Source organism: Callorhinchus milii, unplaced genomic scaffold, assembly GCF_018977255.1.
Source record: "Callorhinchus milii isolate IMCB2004 unplaced genomic scaffold, IMCB_Cmil_1.0 Scaffold2, whole genome shotgun sequence".
In the NCBI taxonomy this organism is placed as follows: domain Eukaryota; kingdom Metazoa; phylum Chordata; class Chondrichthyes; order Chimaeriformes; family Callorhinchidae; genus Callorhinchus; species Callorhinchus milii.
Window position 1 is genome coordinate 49077725 of NW_024704743.1, and position 22744 is coordinate 49100468.

Genomic DNA, 22744 nt, shown 5'->3' on the forward strand with positions numbered 1-22744 from the left:
CTATTATCGAGAATGACAAATGTGACAATGCAGTGCTCTTCCAGCACTGCATTGGAGCACCATCTTAAACTGTGAGCTAAATGTCCTGATGTGGGGCTTAACCAGCAACCTTCTGATTCAGAGTTGAGATGCTATTAACAACAACAAGATTCCATTTATAGAGCGCCTTTCACGTCGGGAGGACGTCCCAAGGCGCTGGACAGTTGGGTCAGGACCCGAGCAGTGGGGGAAATGGTCAGGGTGAGGGGAGGGAAGGGAGGGAGCGAGGAGGGTGTAGAGAGTCGAGAGGGGAGCTGAAGGCACGTTGCCTGGCTCTGACACTGTCTCACACCGTGGGCCACCGAAACCCTCATACACGCCTTCATTACATCGAGGCTTAACTATACAATTTCACTGCTTGTCGGCCTTCCCAACTCCTCCCTCCATAGGCTGCAGATCATCCAGAACTCTGCAGCCCATGTCCTCTCCTGCACTAGGCTCCGTGACCCTATCAGCCCCATCCTTGCTCAACTCCACTGGCTTCCCATCATACAGAGGATACAGTTCAAGATCCTAGTCCTCACCCTCAAAGCCCTCCACAGTCTTGCTCCCCCCACCTCTCCGACCTCCTAAACCCCTACAACCCTGTTCGCTCCCTCTGCTCAGCGGGCTCCGGCCTGCTTCCCTTCCCCCGCCTTGCTCGCCCCACTATCGGCGTCAGGCCTTCCGCCACTCTGTACTCTATCCCGCAGTCCCACCACCTCGCCCCCTCCCTCGCCACCTTCAAGACCCACTTCAAGACCCTCCTCTTCCACTGTGCTTTCGATCTACCTGCTTCCCCCCCCTGCCCTCCCCCCTCCCACATCCTGACCCTCAGCTCGGATCCGTAACTCTGTCTGTCCAGCGCCTTGGGACATCCTTCCGATGTGAAAGGCACTATACAAATGTAATTTTGTTGTTGTTGTTTATCTTTAACTCAAAAGCAAGTTGCTGACTCACCTTGAGTCTTCAATAGATCAAGTTATGAACATCTAGAAGACATGAAAAGCGCTATATCAAATGTAAGGATGATTATTATTATTATTATTGTTATAACATGCCCAAAGTTTAAACATATACGCTGGAGTTTACGATAAACATTTCCATTGTTTCCCTAGAAACTACACGCTTGCAACTGAATTCACAAATTTCAGAAACTATCCCAAAAATAAATCTGTAAACTTTGTTTATTATCAATCAAGTTAGGTAGAAAGATGTTTTTTTACTTCCCTAAATGGGGTATTTCACCCCAAAAATGGGTATTTATTGATGAAAAATATATAGAAACAAACTTTAATGGTCCTTAAAGAGATCCCCTTCCTCGAGTATATTGATAACGGTATGTTTCTCATCAAGCTTATTGACATTTAAATATTCAAAAAAAAAGAGAAAAAAAACAGAAGGAAGAGAGCCTCAAGCCTTTTTGTGTTGGACTTTAAATCAACAACAACGACAATATTACATTTGTATCATGTTGGTAGGACGTCCCAAGGCGCTGGACAGTGAACAACATTTCAAACCCGAGCTGCGGTCAGGGGGGGGAGAAGGGAGGGGAGTGCAAAGGGGGGTGGCCGATGCATGGTCGAAGAGGAGGGTCTTGAAACGGGACTTGAAGGAGGCTAAGGAGGGGGCGAGGTGGAGTGATTGGGGGATAGAATTCCAGAGGTTGGGGGAAGAGTGGCTGAAGGCTCTCCTGCCAATGGTGGGGCGGGTGGGTCGGGGGATGTGGAGCAGGCCAGAGCCGGCTGAGCAGAGGGAATGGGCAGGTTGGTAGGAGGTTAGGAGGTCACAGAGGTAGGGTGGGACGAGGCCATGGAGGGCTTTGTATGTGAGGACCAGGATCTTGAACTGGATCCTCTGAAGGATAGAGAACCAATGGAATCAGGTGAGAGTGGGAGAGATGGTGTCACGGAGTTTGATGCGGGAGAGGACACGAGCTGCAGAGTTCTGGATTATCTGCAGCCTGTGGAAGGAGGAGTTGGGAAGGCTGACAACCAGGGCATTTGCATAGTGGAGCCTGGAGGTGATGAAGGCATGAACAAGAGTTTCAGTGGCCTGAGGGGTGAGGTAGTGGTGGAGTCGGGTGATGGTACGGAGGTGAGGGAAGGCAGAGCGGGTCATGGCTTGGATGTGGGGAAGAAAAGACAGTTGAGGGTTGAACAAGACACCCAGGTTCCTGACTGGCTTGGTGAGTTGAAGTGTGCAACCATGGAGGTTGATGCTGCCAGAGCCTGAGGTGCTGAGGCGCTGGCGCGAGGCAATCAGGAGGGCCTTAGTCTTGTTCACATTCAACTGTAGGAAATTTGCCCTCATCCAGGACTTGATGTCCGACAGACAGTCTGTCAGGACAGCAGTGGTCCTGGAGTTGAGGTCACTGATACAAAGAGATTTTGAGAGTTATTTATTGAAAAAAAAGCACCAAAGAGCCTTTCATGTCTACATATAGAAGATTAGAACAGATTTATATTTTAATCTTTGTTCACTGGATATCTTATGATACATTAATGATGAAAACTTTCTTTTGGGTTACTGTTTGAAAATGCTCCCTTGCTTCAAGGCTCATGAAATATCGTGGATTGTTTTTTTTCATGTAAAAAAAAACTTGCTTTTACCTAAGCGAATGTAAAATAGCCAATGAAGTGAGTACATATCCCCAGTGATCCAGCTTTACATTGTTTCAGCAAGAGGGTTTGGAATAGTTGATGCACACAAAATGTATGGGTCACTTGTGGAACCAGGAAAACACCAATCAACTTATAACAACAACAACAAGATTACATTTGTATAGTGCCTTTCACATCGGGAGGACGTCCCAAGGCGCTGGACAGTGTACAGCATTTCAGACCCAAGCTGGGGGTCGGGGGGGAAAAGGGAGGGGAATATATAACTTTGCCAGCACTGGGGTCAAAAATGCGACATTTCATAACTGATCTGATACAACAATTAAATCACATTTTAAAGAGAGATGATAAATCGATCAATAGTTATCGTTCGTTATTAATTACCACAATAAAATGAACGTAGACTATGAAATGTTATATATTTTATCCCACTCTCACATTTCATTTGCATATTTAGAAGGTGCAATGCTTTTCTGTTCAGCTATGGTTCAGGTTTCAACTTTGAAATATACAATATTTCCTTATGTGTGTGTTGATGACTTTTCATAGACTGGAATTAGAGCAGAATTTTGACAATTTTAAAGTAATTTTGTTATTATTCCAACTGACTCACTTACTAAATTTAATGCTTGTGGTGCCTTTGAGTATAAAGCATTAGGAACCTGATAAATGACTTGCATGGCACTATTTAAAAATCTCCCAGATACACAATTGGTCATTCACTTCATGTCTGTTTACAAGTAAAGTTTTTTGTTTCAGACATGAAGAGCAAATCGACTTACCTCTTTAATACCACTTGCTGCTCTCTTAAATAAAGCTTGATGTGTAAAACTTAAGTGCCCCTGTAAGGCACAACTCAACAGACAAAAATTACAATATATAGTCCCAAATCTGCACAACTATAGCCATTTACAGCACAGAAGGAGGCTGTTTGGCCAATCGTGCCCAGGGTGCCTCTCTGAAGGAGCTATCCTTTCAGCCTCATTCTCCTAACATTTTATATTTCCCATTTTCAGGTATCTATCTAATTCTCTCTTTAATAGCTGACCTGGATTCTGCCTCAACTATCGCTCCAGGCTGGCATGAGCTGTTTCATTGTCAGTGGTGTTAGGAATGAGGATGAACAGTGAGAGCACTCCTACTCCTGATTTGATGAGGAAAAGATCATTGATGAAGAATCTGAAGAAGATTGGGCTGAGCACACTGCCCTGAGGAATTCCTACTCAATGTCCTGGCCTGTGATGTTTGTCCCCTAATAACCATGGTATGACTTCAGCCCCCTGACTCTTATTGACCTTGGTACCATAATTGGTTAAATGCCACCTTGATGTGTAAGGATGTCATTCTCACTCAGTCCAGCCTTTTAGAATAGAGTTGAGGAAACATTTCTTCACTCAGAGGGTAGTGAATTTATGGAATTCACTACCCCAAAAGGCTGTAGAATCTCAGTCCTTGAACATTTTCAAGGCTGAGACTGATTGATTTTTAAAAAAATAGAGGGATTAGGGGATATGGGGATAGGGCAGGTAATTAGAGTTAGGTCAGAAGATCAGCCATGATCTTATCGAATGGCGGGGCAGGCTCGAGGGGCCAAATGGCCTACTCCTGCTCCTAATTCTTATGTTCTTATGTGTGGATCAAAGCTATGATGAGGTTCTGACAGAACCTGAACTGAGAGTTTGTGTGCAGGTCATTGGTGAGCGGTTGTCTCTTGATGGTACTATTGATGACTCATTCCATCACCTCACTGTGGAGACTTATGGCACCCTAATTGTCTGGATCGCATTTGTCCTGTTTCGTGTGGCTAGGACATTCCAGAACAATTTTCGACATTGTCGAGTAGCTGCCAGTGTTATAGCTATACTGAACCAACATGACTATAGGCAGTTATCAGTTAACAGGACTTATAGCTTTTGCAAGATCTAGTGTACTCAGCTGCTTGATACACGTGATATATGTGACAACCTTACCAGGCTCCACTGGCTCCCTTATTGCATGACGGATCAATTTCAAGATCCTCACACTCATGTACAAATCACTTCAAGTTCTGGAGTCTCCCTGCTCTCCGATCTGCTTACATCCCATTCTAGTACCCGCCCTCTTCGTACAGCTGGCTCCAGACTCCTGCATGTCCCACATTCCCTCCAATCCACCATCTCTGGGTGTACTTTCAGCCACGAGGGCCGAGACTGGAACTCTTTGCCTCAATCCCTCTTCTTGTCCGTCTTCAGTTCATACCTCAAGATCTTCCTCTTTGATTGTGCCTGTGATCACCTCCGATCTTTCCGGCTTGCTGTCAAGCTCCACTATTGTTAAGCACTTCAAAATGCTACCCTGCGTGAAGGATGCTATATAAATGCAAGTTGTTGTTGTTGTTGACATGAGCCGAACTGGCTGGACACTGGCAACCGCGGAAGGAGGCCGAGTAAGATTATCCACTCATTATTTTTCACTGAAGTTGTTTTTGAACCCTTCAACCTTGTACTTTGTTCTCATATCCTACGCTCAACATGATTTAGAATGGGATGTTGATGCAGCCTCCTCCTTCCTTATTGAATGTGGCAGGGCATCAAAGCTTTTCTCTGTTCCATTGGTTGTGGGAATCACTTAGCTTGATCTAGAGCATGTTGTTTTTGGTATTTAGCGTGCAGGTAAGTCTTTTGTAGCTGCTGCACTAGGTTGGCACTTCATTCTGTCTGACATCTGGCAGATCCTCTCATTACATTCCTGATAAAATCAGGGTTGGTCTCCTAGCTTGATGGTGAAAGGTGAATATAATAATAATAATCATAATAATAATCCTTGCATTTGATATAGTGCCTTATCACGTCTTCCAGACGTCTCAAAGCACTTCACAGAATATATTGTAAAGTGAATTGACTGTAAGTTTTGTGGGTGAAATGAGAGAAGTGCTGGGTTCTAACATTACAGTAGAACTGTGCAATTCTGCTGCTGATAATGGTCTATATAAAGCCTCCTGGATGCTTAGATCTGTCCTTAATTTTCCCTTTCCTGGCCTAACACAATGGTAGTGCCACATCACAAGGTGAAGGGTGTCCTTACAGTGGAGATGAGAATTCTTTCACAAGCATTGCATGGTGGTCACAACGATTGCTTGTTGGTCACAACGACTGAGTAGATGAATCTGTGACAGGTGGGTTGGTGAGGACTAGATAAGTAGATTATTCCCAAAGGTGGTGAACCGCTGGTTATGGCATCTCAACAATGTAGTTATATTTGTTGATAGTTGGAATTTCACTCTTCTCCCCACCCATGGCCAGTTTTGGATGTAATAAACGTTCAGTTTGGCAAGAGACAGCTCAGACATTTCTGATCCGCATATCTCAATTGGTGATCCTTTATTATGGAGGCAAAAGAGGGTTATTTCCTGCCTATTAAGGCAGTGACCAGTGTCAAATTGATGTTTGCTATGTGTGATTTCATACATTTCATTAAAGTTTGTGAATGTGCATATTTTGCACATTCTCACACTGTATAATAAACAACTCTGTTAATATAATACAATTCACATTTAAACAGGAGAACATCTCAAAGACTGGTGGCTGGGCTTGGGCATGGAAGCTGAATGGAGTGAGGAGGAAAAAGTTGACCAAAGGCATGGCCTTCAGACGGATCTTGAACGCAGTGAGGGAAAGAGCGAGTTCTGAGATCGAGGGCAGAATAGCTGCCTGCTGATAGTGGGACGGACATGAAGCAACAACAACTTGCACTTATATAACCCCCTCCACGCAGGGTAGCGTGCCCACGAGAGTGCTTAAAAGCAGGCTGGTGTTAAAGGCTCAAATGCATCGCAATGTTTATATATGCTTTAAAAGAATATTGACAGATGGCACAAACATACAGATGTCAATTGCATCCATTTAATATCTCTACCTGAACTAACAGAATGAAAGTTTATATACGCGTATTTGTGGGCACAATTCAGGACTCCATACCTGCTGGGTTTTGATCATCTTAGTAGATAAGTTGCTGAAAATGATGAGTTCTTGTATTCTGAAGATATCCATATTTTAAAACAAACATTTCCTGAATTTGGAGAGCAAAAACTTTGCTGATCAAGAACTGATTGGCCCCACTTTGCAATGGATTTTGTTTGTTTTTGAAACCTAGCCACTAGATCAGCTTTTTAAACCTCAATTTGTTTACTTTAAAAAGTACTTCAGTGTCCATCGAGTAAGTGGGAAATCAGCATTTCCCTGGTCCAGATTTAAAGCTTCTCCCAATTGACTCGCCCTGTATAGAAATTTCCAGCAAAACTGCTCAGAAACAGAAAGGGTTGTCATCTAGTGAACCCTAGTTTGTAATTTAACCTGTGTGGAGGAGGTGTGGGGGGAGGGGGGGAGGGGGATTTGTGGTAAAAAGAGTATTTAAAGTACAACTTGTAAGAGGTAATGGTTTGGAGCCTGTTTCGTTGTTTCATAAATGAATAGAAATTGCTGGTGTGTAGCATTTCACTCTGCACTCTTGCACTCTGCATTTCTGAAAACACCATCACATATATTATCGGATAACAAACCAATTGTCTGGCACTAATCAACTTGATTTCTGTTAAAGAATTCTCATAAGCATAAACTTTCCTTTGCAATAAAGTCCCAGTTTTAAATTTTGTGGGCAGTCATGCATATATATTTGATATTAGACTTTGGGTTTAATAATTACCAACCTATAAATTCTCACGCTATAAACGCATAACAGTATAATTTATACGGCATGGCATTTTGCAGCTCAGCAACCATGTTTATTAAAAATGGGAACCTTGTCTGTGCCTTATATTGTATTTGCAAATAGGTTTTAGTTTTGAAATGTGCCTGGAGTCAGTGCTTTTGCTGCACTTACTTACCTCACTCTGCAGTATCATTACAGCGTGGTTGAAATGATGGTGCTCCAGAGTGGCGGACGTGCCGTATAGCTGGGCTAGTGCAGATCTGCTCCTGCAGGAGGATCAAACGGAAAAACTGTGGGAGCTGTCAAAGTATCAGTAGCAAACAACCAGTGTGCATGTTAGGGCATGGCGCAAGCATCCCCTGGTTCATTACATTTGGAATTTTAAAGCAGTAATGAGATTCAGTAGCAAAAGTTGTTCGTGAAATCTGAATGTGCACACAAGGATATCTAATTTGTGCTGTCATCCGTACTTGCACATGTATAAATTTAAATTGGAAATGAGCCAAGAGATCACTGTAGTTCACTAAATTATTCAGGATAAAAAGTTGCCGGACACTGTGGTGTAGGTTAATATTATTACTTTGCCGTTGGGCACCTCAATTTAGATGGGGAGGGGAGGTCAATAGCATTAATCATTGGGGGAAAAAAATATTATAAAGAATATATGTACTGTACAACTCCCTGCTGTGCCACAAACTGACTTGACAGACACACTAATATACCAAGTCCAACAATCTACTTCAAAACAAGATTCCTAATGAAATGAAACTTCTGGAATAAACAGATCAAGAAGTTTTCTTTTGTCTTTATTAATTTTCAATATAAATTTGATGACATTAGTAAAGCACCCAAGTGCTACTTATTATGTACAGGTTTTTTATGTAAAAAAATGTTTGCTATCACATAGGAGAGGGTGGTGCTGAACATGTTGCTTCTCTCAATGTTATATAAAACAAAGTTCCCTTCCCATACCTCACACCAAACATATTGTATGTGTGGTTACAGGCTCAGTGACCACAGCATTCATTTCACAGTAAGAGCAAATTAAGGTTTAGCTTTGCCCCTGATGACAGGATCAAGCATTATCAAACATTGTGCTGGCTTGAGGTGAGGTGAGCAAGCACCCGTATGTTTCTTAGATGGTAAAACAAAGCAAGTATGAACTGAAAAAAAGCAATATAACGTTTTCTCCACAGATAGAAGGCTTGAAATTCCACTTCCTATGGACTATAAGACCATTCTGTCTTAAAATTTAATATTGCACAGAATTGTGAAAAATTGTTACATTCAGTCTTAACTTGGAAATACAGTACTTCTTATAAAGAATCGTCTTCCAAATCCAGACTGAATTTCAGATTTTTTTACAATTCTGTCATAAATATAAGGAAAAATGACATTTCAGATCTGTACAATTTGTGCCATCAAGATCTCTTCACACCTCACTCAAAGTCCTGAGGGAGGCAAACTAATCACAGGCAAAACCTTTAGGAAGATAAAGATCTGTGAAATTTCTCCCCAAATCTAATCGAGCGAGACTTCCAGATATAAATCCAACCTTACAATTCACACTAATGAACCGTGACCAATTGCATTGTGCAGATAGCTCAACCAGAGACCCAGCAGTACATCATTTTTCCAATCTACGAGATGAAGAAGGAGCTCGAGAACCATATAGGAGGCAGAACAACAATGACTTTTCTTTCTGAAACAATCTGACTGAAAGGACGAATGGGGAGTATTCAGGTTGATTCAGGCTTCTTTTTCAGAGCCAAAATGTACTCTACACTGTACTCAGGATACGCAAAGCTGAAGTGAAGAAAATACTGTCAGAGTTCCTCCGCTCCTGAAGGCATCTTGTCTTGTTTCGTTTCACTTGACTGTACTCTACAAGTTAAGTTATTCTCTGTTATAACTGATAGTTCATGTACAAACCTTCAACGTGACTGAGGACTAGCACATGTTTTAGAACTTTCTCTCTCCCCCACGCCTTTGGTCAAGGATAGTATCAGCAGATATTTAGGTGTAACCATAACAATCAGATTCTCAACCTTATACTGAAAGAAGTTCCCCCTCTCAATCCTGCCACCAAACATATGCATGGTCCTCAGGCAGCAAGCATGCTTTCATCATTCATCTAACATAATGAATGCTTCGTCAGGGCAGCTCAGCATTGTCAGCAATGTCAGACATGAAGTGGTGCTAATATATAATGGTTGAGTTTAAAAAAAACTCAACCAGAGATAAGTTTGTTTAATGATGTTCTTATGAGATTAATTCATTGAAGTATTGATCTGGGGTTTATCGAAATCTATTTTTCCAGTGCTCTAATGCTGTAAAAGGGGATATTATATTTTAGCAGCAAAAGTACATTTGCATTATTTGCAATTACCTCATCTGCCATGAAATTTTATTAACCGCTAAATTTACTTTTATGACTGCCTCTCATTACCCCGCTCTAGTGGTGCTCAAAGTGCTGTGAAGAGGTTCGGAATGTTGGATGTTTACCATTCGAGGATATTTTATAGCACATCGAATGGAAAGGCGTAGCTTTATTGCTGATATTTTTTCCCTTTACGAGGTGCTACCATACAAACTGCATCTCTTACTTACTTTGCCTGGAAAGCATTGTTTGTTCCTCTGTGGTCAAGGTCATGACACAGACAGCCCACCATCAAGGCGAGGATTTCAACATCAGAAATAATCTCCCGGAAGCCAACAGTCTGAAGGAAGATAGGAAAAACATTGACAATCAACATTCATATCATGATTAAGTCCTAATTTTGTCAGTAATTTTTGCTTTAAAACTGCAAAAGAATTAAATTCCAACACCTCTAAGGGAATCATTGTTATTTAGTCACGATGGGATCACATTAGTCCATCACTATCTGCTAACTCAGCCTCTGCTTTTAACTATTAATGACAATCATAATTCTTGCAATTGATAGTGAGCTGTTCACGTCAGAAGGATGTCTCGAAGCACTTCACAGGACCTACAGTAAAGTGCAGTAACTGTGTATTTTGTAGACAAACAATCAATCAGCGCTGTTCCCATTCATCTTTTTTCATGTCAACTTTCATTTCAAGTTTCTTTCATTCTCCATTTCTCTCTAGAAGCCATTTAACTCAATTTCCTTCCACTAGGGTAAATTTCCACAGGCACCAGTTGTCTTCCATTACCTCATCCAAGTAACACTATGCATGTGTGCACCTCGACAATGTGTGAAAGTAGGTGATTCAACCACAGTATCATAGCCAAACACCATGTCATTTAATATTTCTTCGGGCTATTCCCTCAATACAACAACAACAAAAATTGCATTCATATAGCGTCATTCACATCGGGAGGACGTTCCAAAGCACTGGACAATGAGGTGTTTGCACCAGAGCTGTGCGTTGGGATCAAGAGAGGTGGAAAGCAAGGGGGGTGGATGAGGGATGATGACTGAAGGCACGGTCAGAATCAATATTCATTGGAACAGTTTGCCAGATCAGGTTTAAGCCAGGATGCTGAACTCATTTAAAAACAGGTTGATGCTGTGGTGGCTGGAAGGAGGGGTGTGCATTCTGGTAGGATGAGATGAAATGGGTTGAAGGGCCTTCTTCATCCAAATCAATCTTATGATTTAGTGATCTTGCAAACAAACGTATTCATTTCTTTCTTGAATCCTTCAAGGAGCAGATATAAACACGTAAGGGGAAAGGCAGTAGAACGAGACCAAATGGATAGCTCTTTCAGAGATACTCTACAGTAGAGATGGACTCTTCCTATGCTGTAAATTTCTATGGTATATTTATTACTGAATGAAAACTTTCAACACTGAACACTGAACCAGTACTACTCATTTTTATAACGTGCACTTTTTTATTAATCTCACTTCCCATCTCTTTCCATGTATCTCATGTTTTTGCTATTCTGAATTGTTTTCTGGGACCTTGCATTCCAAAATTTTCATCAATCTCTATGAGAAGAAATCATCCATGCCTCAGCCCTAACCCACTTTAGTCTAATTTTGACGGTTAAGTCCTCTCTCTGGTAACTAATAGGCCCATCAGGAGAAAAAATGTTTTCTCTCTATGTGTTGAATCTCTTTACAATCTTAAACACCTCAATCAAATCACCCCTCAACAGCCTCAGCACCAGAGAACACATCCGTAATCTAACCAATGTTTCACTATATTGTAGCACCCTCTCCCCATCCCTGGCAGAATTCTTTTGAATCTACATGACACTTTCTCAAAATTAGTGGGTATCCTTTCTCCATTGTGGTTCAAGCTTTAGTCAATTGGCAGATCGCTTTTCCGGTGGTAATAATCCCTCAAAAAAAAATGTGGTTACTCAATCCATAACTGTCTGTGGGACACTTCTGTGTGCAATTGGCTGTCGCATTTTGCCCATAAAATTCAGTCAATTCACTTCACAATATATTCTGTGAAGTGCTTTGAGACGTCTCAACGATGTGATAAGGCGCTATATCAAATGCAAGGATTATTATTATTATTATAAACATTGAGGACGAAAATGCAATATGCATTAACTGCCTTTGTGTCCAATGATGATGATTTCCTGTTTTCAAATAAGAGTCTAAAACTTTCAATTCTAACAATTTCAACCTGAATAAAGACCGGCAAGAAAAATGCCGGTGGGAAATAGTCAACCTTTCGCTTGTTGGCCTTTTGTTTGCTCCTTACCAGATTGGGATTTGTGTTTGTCAGCCAAATCTCGCAATCCAATATTCGGAGACCAGAAGTCACAACAATACAGCAAATTCCTTTATAAAAATCAGGGTTTAGACCCCCATTGTCCCCAGGGTTTGTCCTCATAAATTATCATTTATGAATTCACTCCCAGCTATCCAGTACATATGTTTTGAAGCTACAAAATATTCAACAGGTATGAATCATATATTTGTGTGTAAACCATAGAGTTCTCACGTGTTTTGCTTTAATGCTCTTGTTTAACAATACAGTGAGTGTCAACGTATTCTGGTTTCAGTTTACGCATTCTCATTTCTGAGATCACCTGACCTATAATGACAACCAGGCTGTTTTAGCATTTGACCTATTTTACCAGAATGAAAAAACACTCCTCTCCGTTGATCTTGTAACATGAAACACATTACAAAACGCAGAATGCTTCACCCCACAATAGCAGTATTGCTCTCCTAGCTGGTTATTATCATGCAAACAACACAAATTGCAAAGTTAAAGGCTCCCGAAATATCACAAGAGTTAGTTTATAGTTGCTCCAGTTAATTAGGGTATCCTTGTAGAAATTAAATTATTCCATGTATCAATCAAGCGATCAATCAAATATATCCGTCAAGTGCTCTGGGACACTACCCTGCATGAGGGGTGCTATATCAATCCAAGTTATTGTTGTTGTTCTCAAATTGGCCCACTGGTACTTAATCAAATACAGTGGGAATTAATTGGTGCTTTTGAAATTTAGGAAAAAATTCTTCATAATGAAATGCTCTGCTAGGGGTGGCTGTTTAGAGCAGAGTCATTTGGGGCATTGAAGAGAGAATGCGAGGGTACTGGAAACGATCAGGGAATTTTGATTAGGATGGATTGATTCTTCAAGGACCATTCGGGCCATTTTTTTCAAACCCACTTTGAAAAAATTGTCTCCTACTGTATCGTACATTTCTATGGTTCTTTGGTTCTATTATAATATCTCGGATAACTTGTCCCAAACAATATTATGCTGTGATTCACATGCACAGTTCTTAACGTCTGCTTAAATGGGAATTTACACTTATCTGCTGACTTACTGTGATCATGACAAACATGCACTGAGCAACATTGAAGGCATGGCGCCAGTTGTGGTATGGAACATTACGGTAGTTTTTTCTCACTGTGAGGAGCCAGCGGCATAGAACCTGAAACAGCACAAAACATTACACCCATTAGTTCATTCTGATGACATGGGTAGAATTCACTTTTTTTTAAACAGGTAAAACAATCTTCCATTTGACATTGTGCCTATAACATCAAAATGACTCAAAGAGATGCATAGAGAATTTCTGTCAAGTCTACTGTATATTTAAGTGTTAAATATTTGTTAAGTGTGATTGTATATTTGTCAGTAAGTGCGGCAGCTAAATTGTGCACAGCAAGGTCGCACATACAGCCATGAAGTGAATGACCAATAATATGTGGCTTATTGTTGGCCAGAACATCGGGTGAAACTCCCTTCACTTTCTGAAGATTGTTATTTTTTTTTTTAACATCGACCTGAACAGGCAGTCGGGACCTCGGTTTAATGTCTCATCCAAATGTTGTCAGCTCCATCAATGCACTATTCCCCCAGTCCTGGGTGGGGGGGGGGCAGACAAATTATGCCCACAACCTTCTGACCCAGAGGCGAAAGTGAGCCATGCTGATACCAAGTAAAATATATATTAGCCTGGAAGGAAATCTTGACATGGGCTGTTTTTATTTTATTTTTCATTTGATTACCATATTGTTCTGTTCTTCTTCTTCATCTGCCTGGCATTGCAATAATCAGGTCAAGCACATGGTGTGCTTTCTGACTGGGGCCTCCAACCCCCTCACCCGTCATGAGAAAATCTAAAGACATCATGGGGACTATCCAAGTTGTTAGGAGACCTATTAAAAACATCAGTATATTTCCAAGGAAAAGGTTCCATTGAAGATATTAAACAAAGGTAAGGTGAAAAAGAAAGGTGGTACGTAAGTGATCCATATCTTATTCCAAAAGATGCTCTCATTATTGTTGAAGATGTTTGACGTATGTCCTACATTTTGGCCTTGGGACACTTTGAAAGCAAATCATTTGGTAAAGGTTATGTTTGACCTGCTGCTACGGTTCCGTTTCCCGAGTGAACAAGATACCAGACCTGATGTTCACAAGGTAAAAACAGCAGGAACACGATGTATGCAACGCACACCAGACAGCTGGGAAATATTGTTTATGATCCTCACAGTGTTCTGAAAGAAAATAAAAACAATACTATATAGATCATCGAAGGAGTTGTACTTACGCGTACAGGAAAAAAATTACTGCTATCAATTCTAGACAAGAGCACACTTGAGCTCATTAATGAGGTTCAAATTGCTTCTCCATTCAACCTAAATAACATAATATAACTTGGGTTTCTGGCTGGTGTTGGTGAAAGGGGAAGGAAGTGAAATAGAAGAAGGTCTGATAGTATCTCTTACTTTCCTGTCAGCTTCCCATTGAGTTAAGAAACATTATATTGTCGCAATAGAATTCAATAGCAATGAGGTGCATTGCTTACTGGTAATTAATAGACTGCTGCATCATCACACATTACGCTGGCCTGACATACACTGTTGTGTGAATGCTCATTTCTAATGACATGCTTTCATACTAATAAAGTAGAACTCTGCTAAAAATTAAACATCAGGAGAATATTTCTATTGAAGCTTCTAACTATGATCAGGACAATGCTCTCAACATGTTGCAAAATGACAATTTACAGTTATACTAAAGAAGTTGTATTTTAGTGAGCACCTGAGAGTGAGAGGAAAGGGTTGATGCTCCATTTGACACTAAAACCAGCATGCACTAAGTGCACAGAGTACAATCACCCCTTATGTATTATTTTTATGACTTATATGTAGGGGATATAAATCTTATCGTTAATGGTATTACTGGAATATATTTAGGTTGGGAAATGGGTGAATCAATATTTTAACAAGTAATATGCTCACCCTCATGAAAAACGCTTGCAGGTTTTACTAATGCACATTCTACTACAATGACTAGTATATATATATTATATATGTTTGCAATAACAATAACTGACCACATACAGTCAATTTCCTGGTGTAAACCAGGAATGTGGTTTAAAATCCATACAAGGATTTTTAAATTCAGGGAAAACTCCTTGTTAAAATTCCATATTGGATTCAAAACCAATATTTCAAATTAGACCCCCAATATCTGACTAAATATATGGTTGATTCTTAACACTGTGCTCCAGAGGACCAACAGTGGATGTTATAAGGAAAATTCTTGATAACTTAGAAGCAATATCATAACAAGTAAATATATTCAACATACCTGTTATGCCCATTTAATTGAACACGGATAGCTCACAAATACTTGCACTGCCCAGGACCAAATCTGTGTAATGGCACACACATATTTACAACAAAGCAAACACGTCCATCCACAGAATCCTTTCTTACCTCGTAATCTACTTTGAATTTCTGTACCATTCCCAGCTCCATAAACATTCTTAGTGAGGCTGTGATCATTCCATCGCTATCGAGGGAAAAATCATTGAAGTAAAAATTGGCAATTCCCAGTTCACTTACAGATGGAATTTTTGCAGCCTAGGTAAAAGTACACAACTGTTATCAAGTACAGATAAAAGAAAGCAAGCTGCAAATATTTCAACAAATCTAGGATTGTATTTTATCTTAGTTCATATGCTGGCATGGTCTTAATGCCTGCTGTTTGAAGCCAGCATTTGCCACAAAAACTATTAAGTTTTAACTTGTTTATGCTGGCAAGAAGTGCTTGGATAAATGTCCTCAATACCCCATCTCCTGCTGTCTGACCACAAAGTAGTATCAACATTGGCTATGCTAAATTTGGCTGTTAACAAGATGTCTCCTGGTAGAAGCCAAATTGAGAACATTTTGTAAAGGAGAAAAGGTTACACATTATATTGTAAAAGGCATAAAAGATCCATAAATTGCTTATGAATAATGGTAAACGCTTTAGCACTTGTCCAGCTACGACCACATTACCCTTTATGGCTTTGGTTTGTAAGGTTAAGGAGATGTCTACATCTTCATATCTGCCTTAGATTGCTTAGATTACTGCACAACTTTGCTATTACTTCAATGTTGAGAAACATTTCTAAAGAAGGTTCTTCAGAAAGTTTGGAACGTATTCTGAATATTGCAAACATGATTGATTTTTATGTAGTTTGAGAACCTTTCAAAACTGAAAACAAGGTACAGCAGTAAAAATAGGGAATCAAACAGAAAAATACTTGAAAGTTAAATTAGAAAGCATCTCGGAACTAATCGCGTAAGGAGTAATTGTTTAAATATTTATATGTAACTTTTCCCCCAGCTTTGTAAACAAATTTGAAAAATATACTGGTTCTCAGTGAATAAAACATGGAACAAAATAGTTTTCATTTATGGTAAACTGACATGAGAAACATGATACAATTCTCAATGTTTGCATTTCACTTTGTGGAACTATTGCATTGTTTATGTCAGTTGCTACTTTTGTTAAACTCTTGTGCATTTTCCTAAAGTTGTTCATATAAGGAAAGACTGTTTAATGGCGAATTGTGGCTGTCACTCAAAAGAAGATTTCTATTCACCAAGAGTTGACACTTAGACTCTATTAAGCTATGTTGCCATTGACTTCTGTTTATTTTACTACAGACGGAAGGTTTCATTACCTGGTCATGAGTGATGATCACATTTTGATTTACCACATTTAACATGTTTCTGTATATATGCAATCAATATACCTGATTTACATCTGTAATAAACAATTTAAAGAACCTTTGGAAACTCTGGGTAATGGACAAAGATGGAGTGCTTGGTAACGTGTTTTAAAACTGAACACCTTACAAAAGCAAAATGGTAATGAATGGAATGCAATTTAGGTCACCCTGATCAATTGTTCACTGGATCCAGCAGTTGTAAAACCAAGTGGGAGATTCATCAAAGGCTTTTAATTTAAAATACAAATAATTACTTGATTATTTAAGAAAATACTCAAATGATGTAACTAGTAAATAAAAGGTAGTCTAAGCAGCCCGTTTTTAAAATGCTAAACTGTTGATATGGATATCGACGTTAAAATCCCAATCTTGATTAACATTCACATTAATTTTTCTTGAGGGCAAGCTTCACTGGTCAGCTACAGTGGGTTTCAATAAGACGAAATAAACTTTGTTTGGGGACAGGGCAGGTTTTCAAGTAATCTTCCAGTACAAGACTAGTGTAAAATTGATGCATCTGTACTGCTGAGCTATCCTGCCTGCTGCATCCATGGATATAATATTACTGAACATCTTCACCAGAGCTTTTTATATTATGGAATTGCCCCATCTGTGTAGATGGGCAGATTTCACAGAACAAGTAGTGAGGGTCAAACAACTGCACACATTCATCTATGCTCATTTGTTTCAGGATCAGAAATTATGACTTATTTTCTAACAGTAGGCTCTCAGCCTGATTGAAAGGTGGATCAATACAAAAAGTATCCCAATGGTATCCACAACAGGTGGGTTGAGAGCCCAGTCCACCTCTCATCAAAAAAAGTGATGTCAAATACAAGTGTCAGCAAGTATTGATATTTGCTGATGTTACTGAGGGAATGCTGAGAAAACACCCTCTGGGGTAACAACCTCAGATCACAAAGACATTCTCTTTATATTACAGCCACCAATGTTAGAGCTGTTCTTGGTGTCAGCTCTACAACATAAAGAGACCAGGCAAATGAAGGGAAAAATAGGGAGTAATCGAGAAAAGAAAGGGAAAAGCATTTTTCGAAAAATAATAAGATGTACAGATAAAAGGTAAAGCAATACTGTATTTTGTGACTGACTCACTTACAGAAAAATCATATAAAAGTGCCTCTTTGCAAATCATCTCCCTTTGCCATACTCATTAAATTTTGTAATGGTTTCAGAAATATTGTTAGACACCGCAGTGCGGCACACTTTTAAGGTATATTCTTAAAATACTTCTACCCTTGCAATGGATGTTTGAAGAAAGTATTTAGCGCTTAGACATATATATTCTATGCAAACGACAATGCCAATACTTAAGTAGCTGCACTTAATATATATAACGTGCTGTGAGAATGTTTATGGGAAATATCCGTACATAAAATAATCGCAATAACTTATCAGTATTTGTGATTATAATAATTCATTACCCACAATACTTAACATTTTACTGCAAGGGATAAAAATAGACATTATAGCACAGGCATGCACAAGAAAGGTAATATGCAATAATTCTTTGTGTAATAGGGGAGAGCAGGCCTTAAATTCATCCATTTGCTTCTTTCACTGTGAGGAGGTTTTATTACTTTAATAAATTATCTGAACTGACCACTCTTTGGTATTAGGTATTATTCATGTGGCAGCAGAGAGTCGTGAAAAAACGCATTACATTTAATCATAAGCTAGCAGATTTATAATCAACAACCTGTTTACTAATTCATAAACCCAGTCACGCATGTTGATGTATAAAACATCTTGTGAATGAAATTCCCCTGTTGATCTATTATTTAACAAGAATTCAGCACAATCGAGTTTTAAAAAAAAACACATCAATTCAATCTTGATTTGGAAGCTGGGCTTGTTTTACAATCTGCAGGGAAGCCAGCTAAGTGCAGCGAGGCTGTGATAGAAACCCAGATACAGGTGCGCATGCATGTATTGATTTCATATTTCCATTGACAAAGGCTTAATTTAGGGGAATGCAATTTCCAGGATTTAATTGGGGGGGATAGATTCTAGCTACCCAATGATATCAGAAACTGTGCTAGCTGGGCATCTAAAGGAAGTAATTTACCTTCAGTCGATCAACCTCTACTTTTGAGCATGTCGCATGGTAGGACAGCATCTAAACCAAAGAACAAAAATAACTATTACCATTAAATATTACAGAATTAAAGGGCCACCACTTTCAAGAAAACATATTAAGAAAATCTTTTTAAATATGTGTTTAAAAGCAATGTGTTTAAAACCTCACAGATTGCATGAATTAGGTCTAAACACATCAGGGTGAAAATGACACACAGTTATTCTGGCTCGACTCCATCCCCAAATTAATCAAATTGTCTTTCCAAACCATTTTTCAGAAAGATAGTATCCCTTAAAATCAGTTGCTGCATCTGTTTGGCTTAGCGTCTGAAGGTGGTGGGTTCAAGTCCCTTGTTGGGACGTGATTTTATAGTCTAAGGTAAAATAATTAGGGCAGAGCTACATTGTTGAAGGTTGAGACTTTAAACCAAGGTCGTATTTGCCTGTTTTCAGGTGAACGTTAAAGACCCCGTGGCACTATTCAAGAAGAGAAGGGAGTTTCTCAGAACAATCCTGCAGATTAATTGATCAATTACCTCTTGGCTGTTTGTAAGACTTTGCTGTACAAATGCCTGCCACATTCGCCTGCAAAAACCTGTCTCTACACTTGACAGTAATTACTTGTGAAGTGCTTTGAGACATTTCAGTCATGAAAGCACGCTATAAGAATGCAATTTCTTTCTTTCTAACACAAATGCTTGCTCCGTTCCCACTTTATGTATTTTCTGGCAGAGCAAAATCTAATCTTTACACTCATTGCAAACTCAATGAGTCACAATAACCAAAAAAAATTTTTAAATAGCTTTCCCCATCAGCATCCCAAACTGTGCTTGAACATGCTGGAGGACCCGTCATAAATGCCTATTTATATTCTGCAGTTTTGATTTAACTAATTCATTCAGAGAGCAGTGAATACACTAGATCCCTGTATAAAAAGGGAGTTGGGAGCTCCATAAAATCCCAGCCAGCATTAAAACAGGGCATGAAAATGTATCAGAGCTTCTACATTCACTCTGGTGCATCCTGCACTAAAAAAGGCCGATTGCAGGACATCAGGTTACCCTGAAGCCACTTGTCACATGTTGCTGTATGGGAACTGACATCAACCTAATGACCTGGAAGTCAACCATTTTTAGAGCACAAGAAGCCAGCTGGGGCTTGGAAACCAGTCAGCTGGCTTTCTACCCAAGTTTGGGATTTTTAAAGTCAATAATGGGGTCCACACCCTACCACCATGACAGAGAAGCATGTTATAATGGGGTTCCACTCCAGAACAGACCACACAGAGAGGCAGTAGAAACAGATTACAAACAAATTCAACAGAAAACAAAATTAATTGAGGGCTGTAAGAGTTTGAGCAGTGAAGAAGTGATTTTTTGGGGACCGTCCAGATGGTCCATAATATTTTTTCCACAAAGTTGTACATCCTTACAGTCTTATATTCTGTAAATTCAAAATATCATTTTGAAAATGTTATCTTGACAAACTCAAAACTCATATTTCCTTGAGGAATACGAGTACCACAGGGAAAGCAGTTCATCCGTGGCTAACTAGAGCAGTTAAGAGAAAATATAAAACTAAAGAAAAGGCCTATAAAACTGCCAAAAAGAGTAGCAAACCTGAGGACTGGGAGTGTTTTAGGGATCAACAAAGGAAAACCAAAAAGCTCATTAAGAGCGAGAAAATGGATTATGAGGGCATTAAGGAATGCTAGGAACATTAAGACAGATTGTAAGAGTTTTTATAAATACATTAAGAGGAATAGGCTAGCAAAAGTAAATGTGGGTCCATTACAGGCAGAGATAGGAGGAATTATAATGGGGGATAAGGCTATGGCAGAGTCCCTAAATAAATACTTTGCTTCTGTCTTCATGTTAGAAAACACAAGAAGTTTACCAGAAATAGAGATGAACTAAGGGGCTAATGATAGGAAGCAACTTAGGGAAATTTACATTAGCAAAGAATTGGTGCTAGGGAAATTGTTGGCATTAAAAAGTGACAAATCCCCTGGACCTGATGGTTTCCATCCTAGGGTTTTAAAAGAGGTAGCTCATGAGATAGTGGGGGCCTTGTGTCTGATCTTCCAAAATTCTTTGGATTCTGAACAGTTCCCATTGATTGGAAGATCGCAAACGTCGCACCACTATTTAAGAAGGGTGGGAGAGAAAAGATGGGGAACTATAGACCAGTTAGTCTGACATCGGTGGTAGGGAAAATTCTAGAATTCTTAATTAAGGATGTCGTAGTGGGATACTTAGAGGATCACAATATGATTAGACAGAGTCAACGTGGCTTTACAAAAGGGAAGTCATGCTTAATAAATCTTTTAGATTTTTTTGAGGACATATCAAGTAGATTAGATAGGGGGGAATCAGTGGATGTAGTGTATTTAGATTTTCAAAAGACACTTGACAAGGTGCCACATAAAAGGTTGATCCACAAGATTAGGGCCCATGGAATTAAGGGGAATATATTAGCATGGGTTGAAGAATGGCTAACGGGAAGAAAACAAGGAGTAGGGATAAATGGGTCCTTCTCAGATTGGTGGGATGTGACTAGTGGAGTGCCACAAGGATCAGTGCTTGGGCCTCACCTATTTACAATCTACATCAACGATCTAGATGAGGACATTGAACTTAATATATCCAAATTCGCGGATGACACTAAACCAGGAGGGAGAGTAAACACCGAGGATGACATTTAAAAAAATGCAACGAGATATAGATAGGCTACGTGAGTGGGCAAATAGGTGACAGATGAAGTATAATGTAGGGAAATGTAAAGTCATCCACCTAGGTAGCAAAAACAGTAGAGCAGATTATTTTTTAGAAGAAGAGAGACTTGATAGTGTAAGCGTTCAGAGGGACTTGGGTGTCCTTGTACACCAGTCACAAAAAGTTAGTTTGCAGGTACAGCAACCAATTAGGAAGGCTAACGGTATGTTGGCATTTGTTACAAAAGGGTTAGAATATAAGAGTAGGGAAGTCTTGCTGCAACTGTATAGGACCCTGGTGAGACCACACCTAAAGTATTGTGTGCAGTTTTGGTCTCCTTATTTAAGAAAGGATGTACTCACCTTGGAGGGGGTACAACGTAGATTCACTACGTTGGTACCTGGGATGAGGGGGATGAGTTATGAGGATAGGTTGAGCAATTTAGGCCCATATTCTCTAGAATATAGGAGAATGAGAGATGATCTTATAGAAACCTATAAGATTATTAAGGGGCATGACAGAATAGACTTTTTCCCCTGGTTGGAGAAATTATAACCAGGGGTCACGGTCTTAAAATTAGGGGTAAGCCCTTTCGCACTGAGTTGAGGAAAAACTTCTTCACTCAGAGGGTAGTGAATTTATGGAATTCTCTACCCCAAAGGGCTGAGATTGATGGATTTCTTGTGGATAAAGGGATTATCCCAAGGTGCTGGACAATCAGGGGTCAGGACCCGAGCATGGGGGAGGGGTGGGGTAGGGGTGAGGGAAGGCAGAGTACTGGTTTTCATTTAAATTTTCTTAAAGATAAAATAATCATATTGGGGGCTACTTTGTGAGAGTTTCAAAAGGAATTACACAATGCAACTCCTGCAGATACCCAGATGTGTCTCAGTTCATCCCCCCAGAACTTCACTCGGATGCTGATTCAGTTTCTGAATTCCATGAAGGAGCAATGTAACCAAAGGAGGTTCGCAATAACGGACAGGAAATTAGTATCTAAATATTCCAGCGAGTGGGCCTGAGATACATCGGGATAACTGCAGGATTTGTTCATAGTAAATCTCAGCTTCACTCAGTTTATTGACTTTGTGTACTTCAAAATGTACTGTGAGATATACAAGAAAAACAGACATATACAAGT

At 39.7% G+C, this 22744-nt stretch overlaps 1 protein-coding gene across 1 annotated transcript in view; it reads right to left on the reverse strand.

Annotated features, from left to right (window-relative positions):
* Positions 1-22744, reverse strand: part of LOC103183180 (dual 3',5'-cyclic-AMP and -GMP phosphodiesterase 11A-like) — a 129876-nt gene that overhangs the window by 43438 nt on the left and 63694 nt on the right. Inside the window, exons 10-14 of the mRNA XM_007900515.2 lie at positions 18879-18929; positions 15507-15653; positions 13100-13207; positions 9936-10045; positions 7501-7591 (exon numbers count right to left, since the gene is read on the reverse strand). Coding sequence (XP_007898706.2) covers positions 7501-7591; positions 9936-10045; positions 13100-13207; positions 15507-15653; positions 18879-18929 — 507 coding nt within the window. The remainder of the gene's footprint in view (positions 1-7500; positions 7592-9935; positions 10046-13099; positions 13208-15506; positions 15654-18878; positions 18930-22744) is intronic.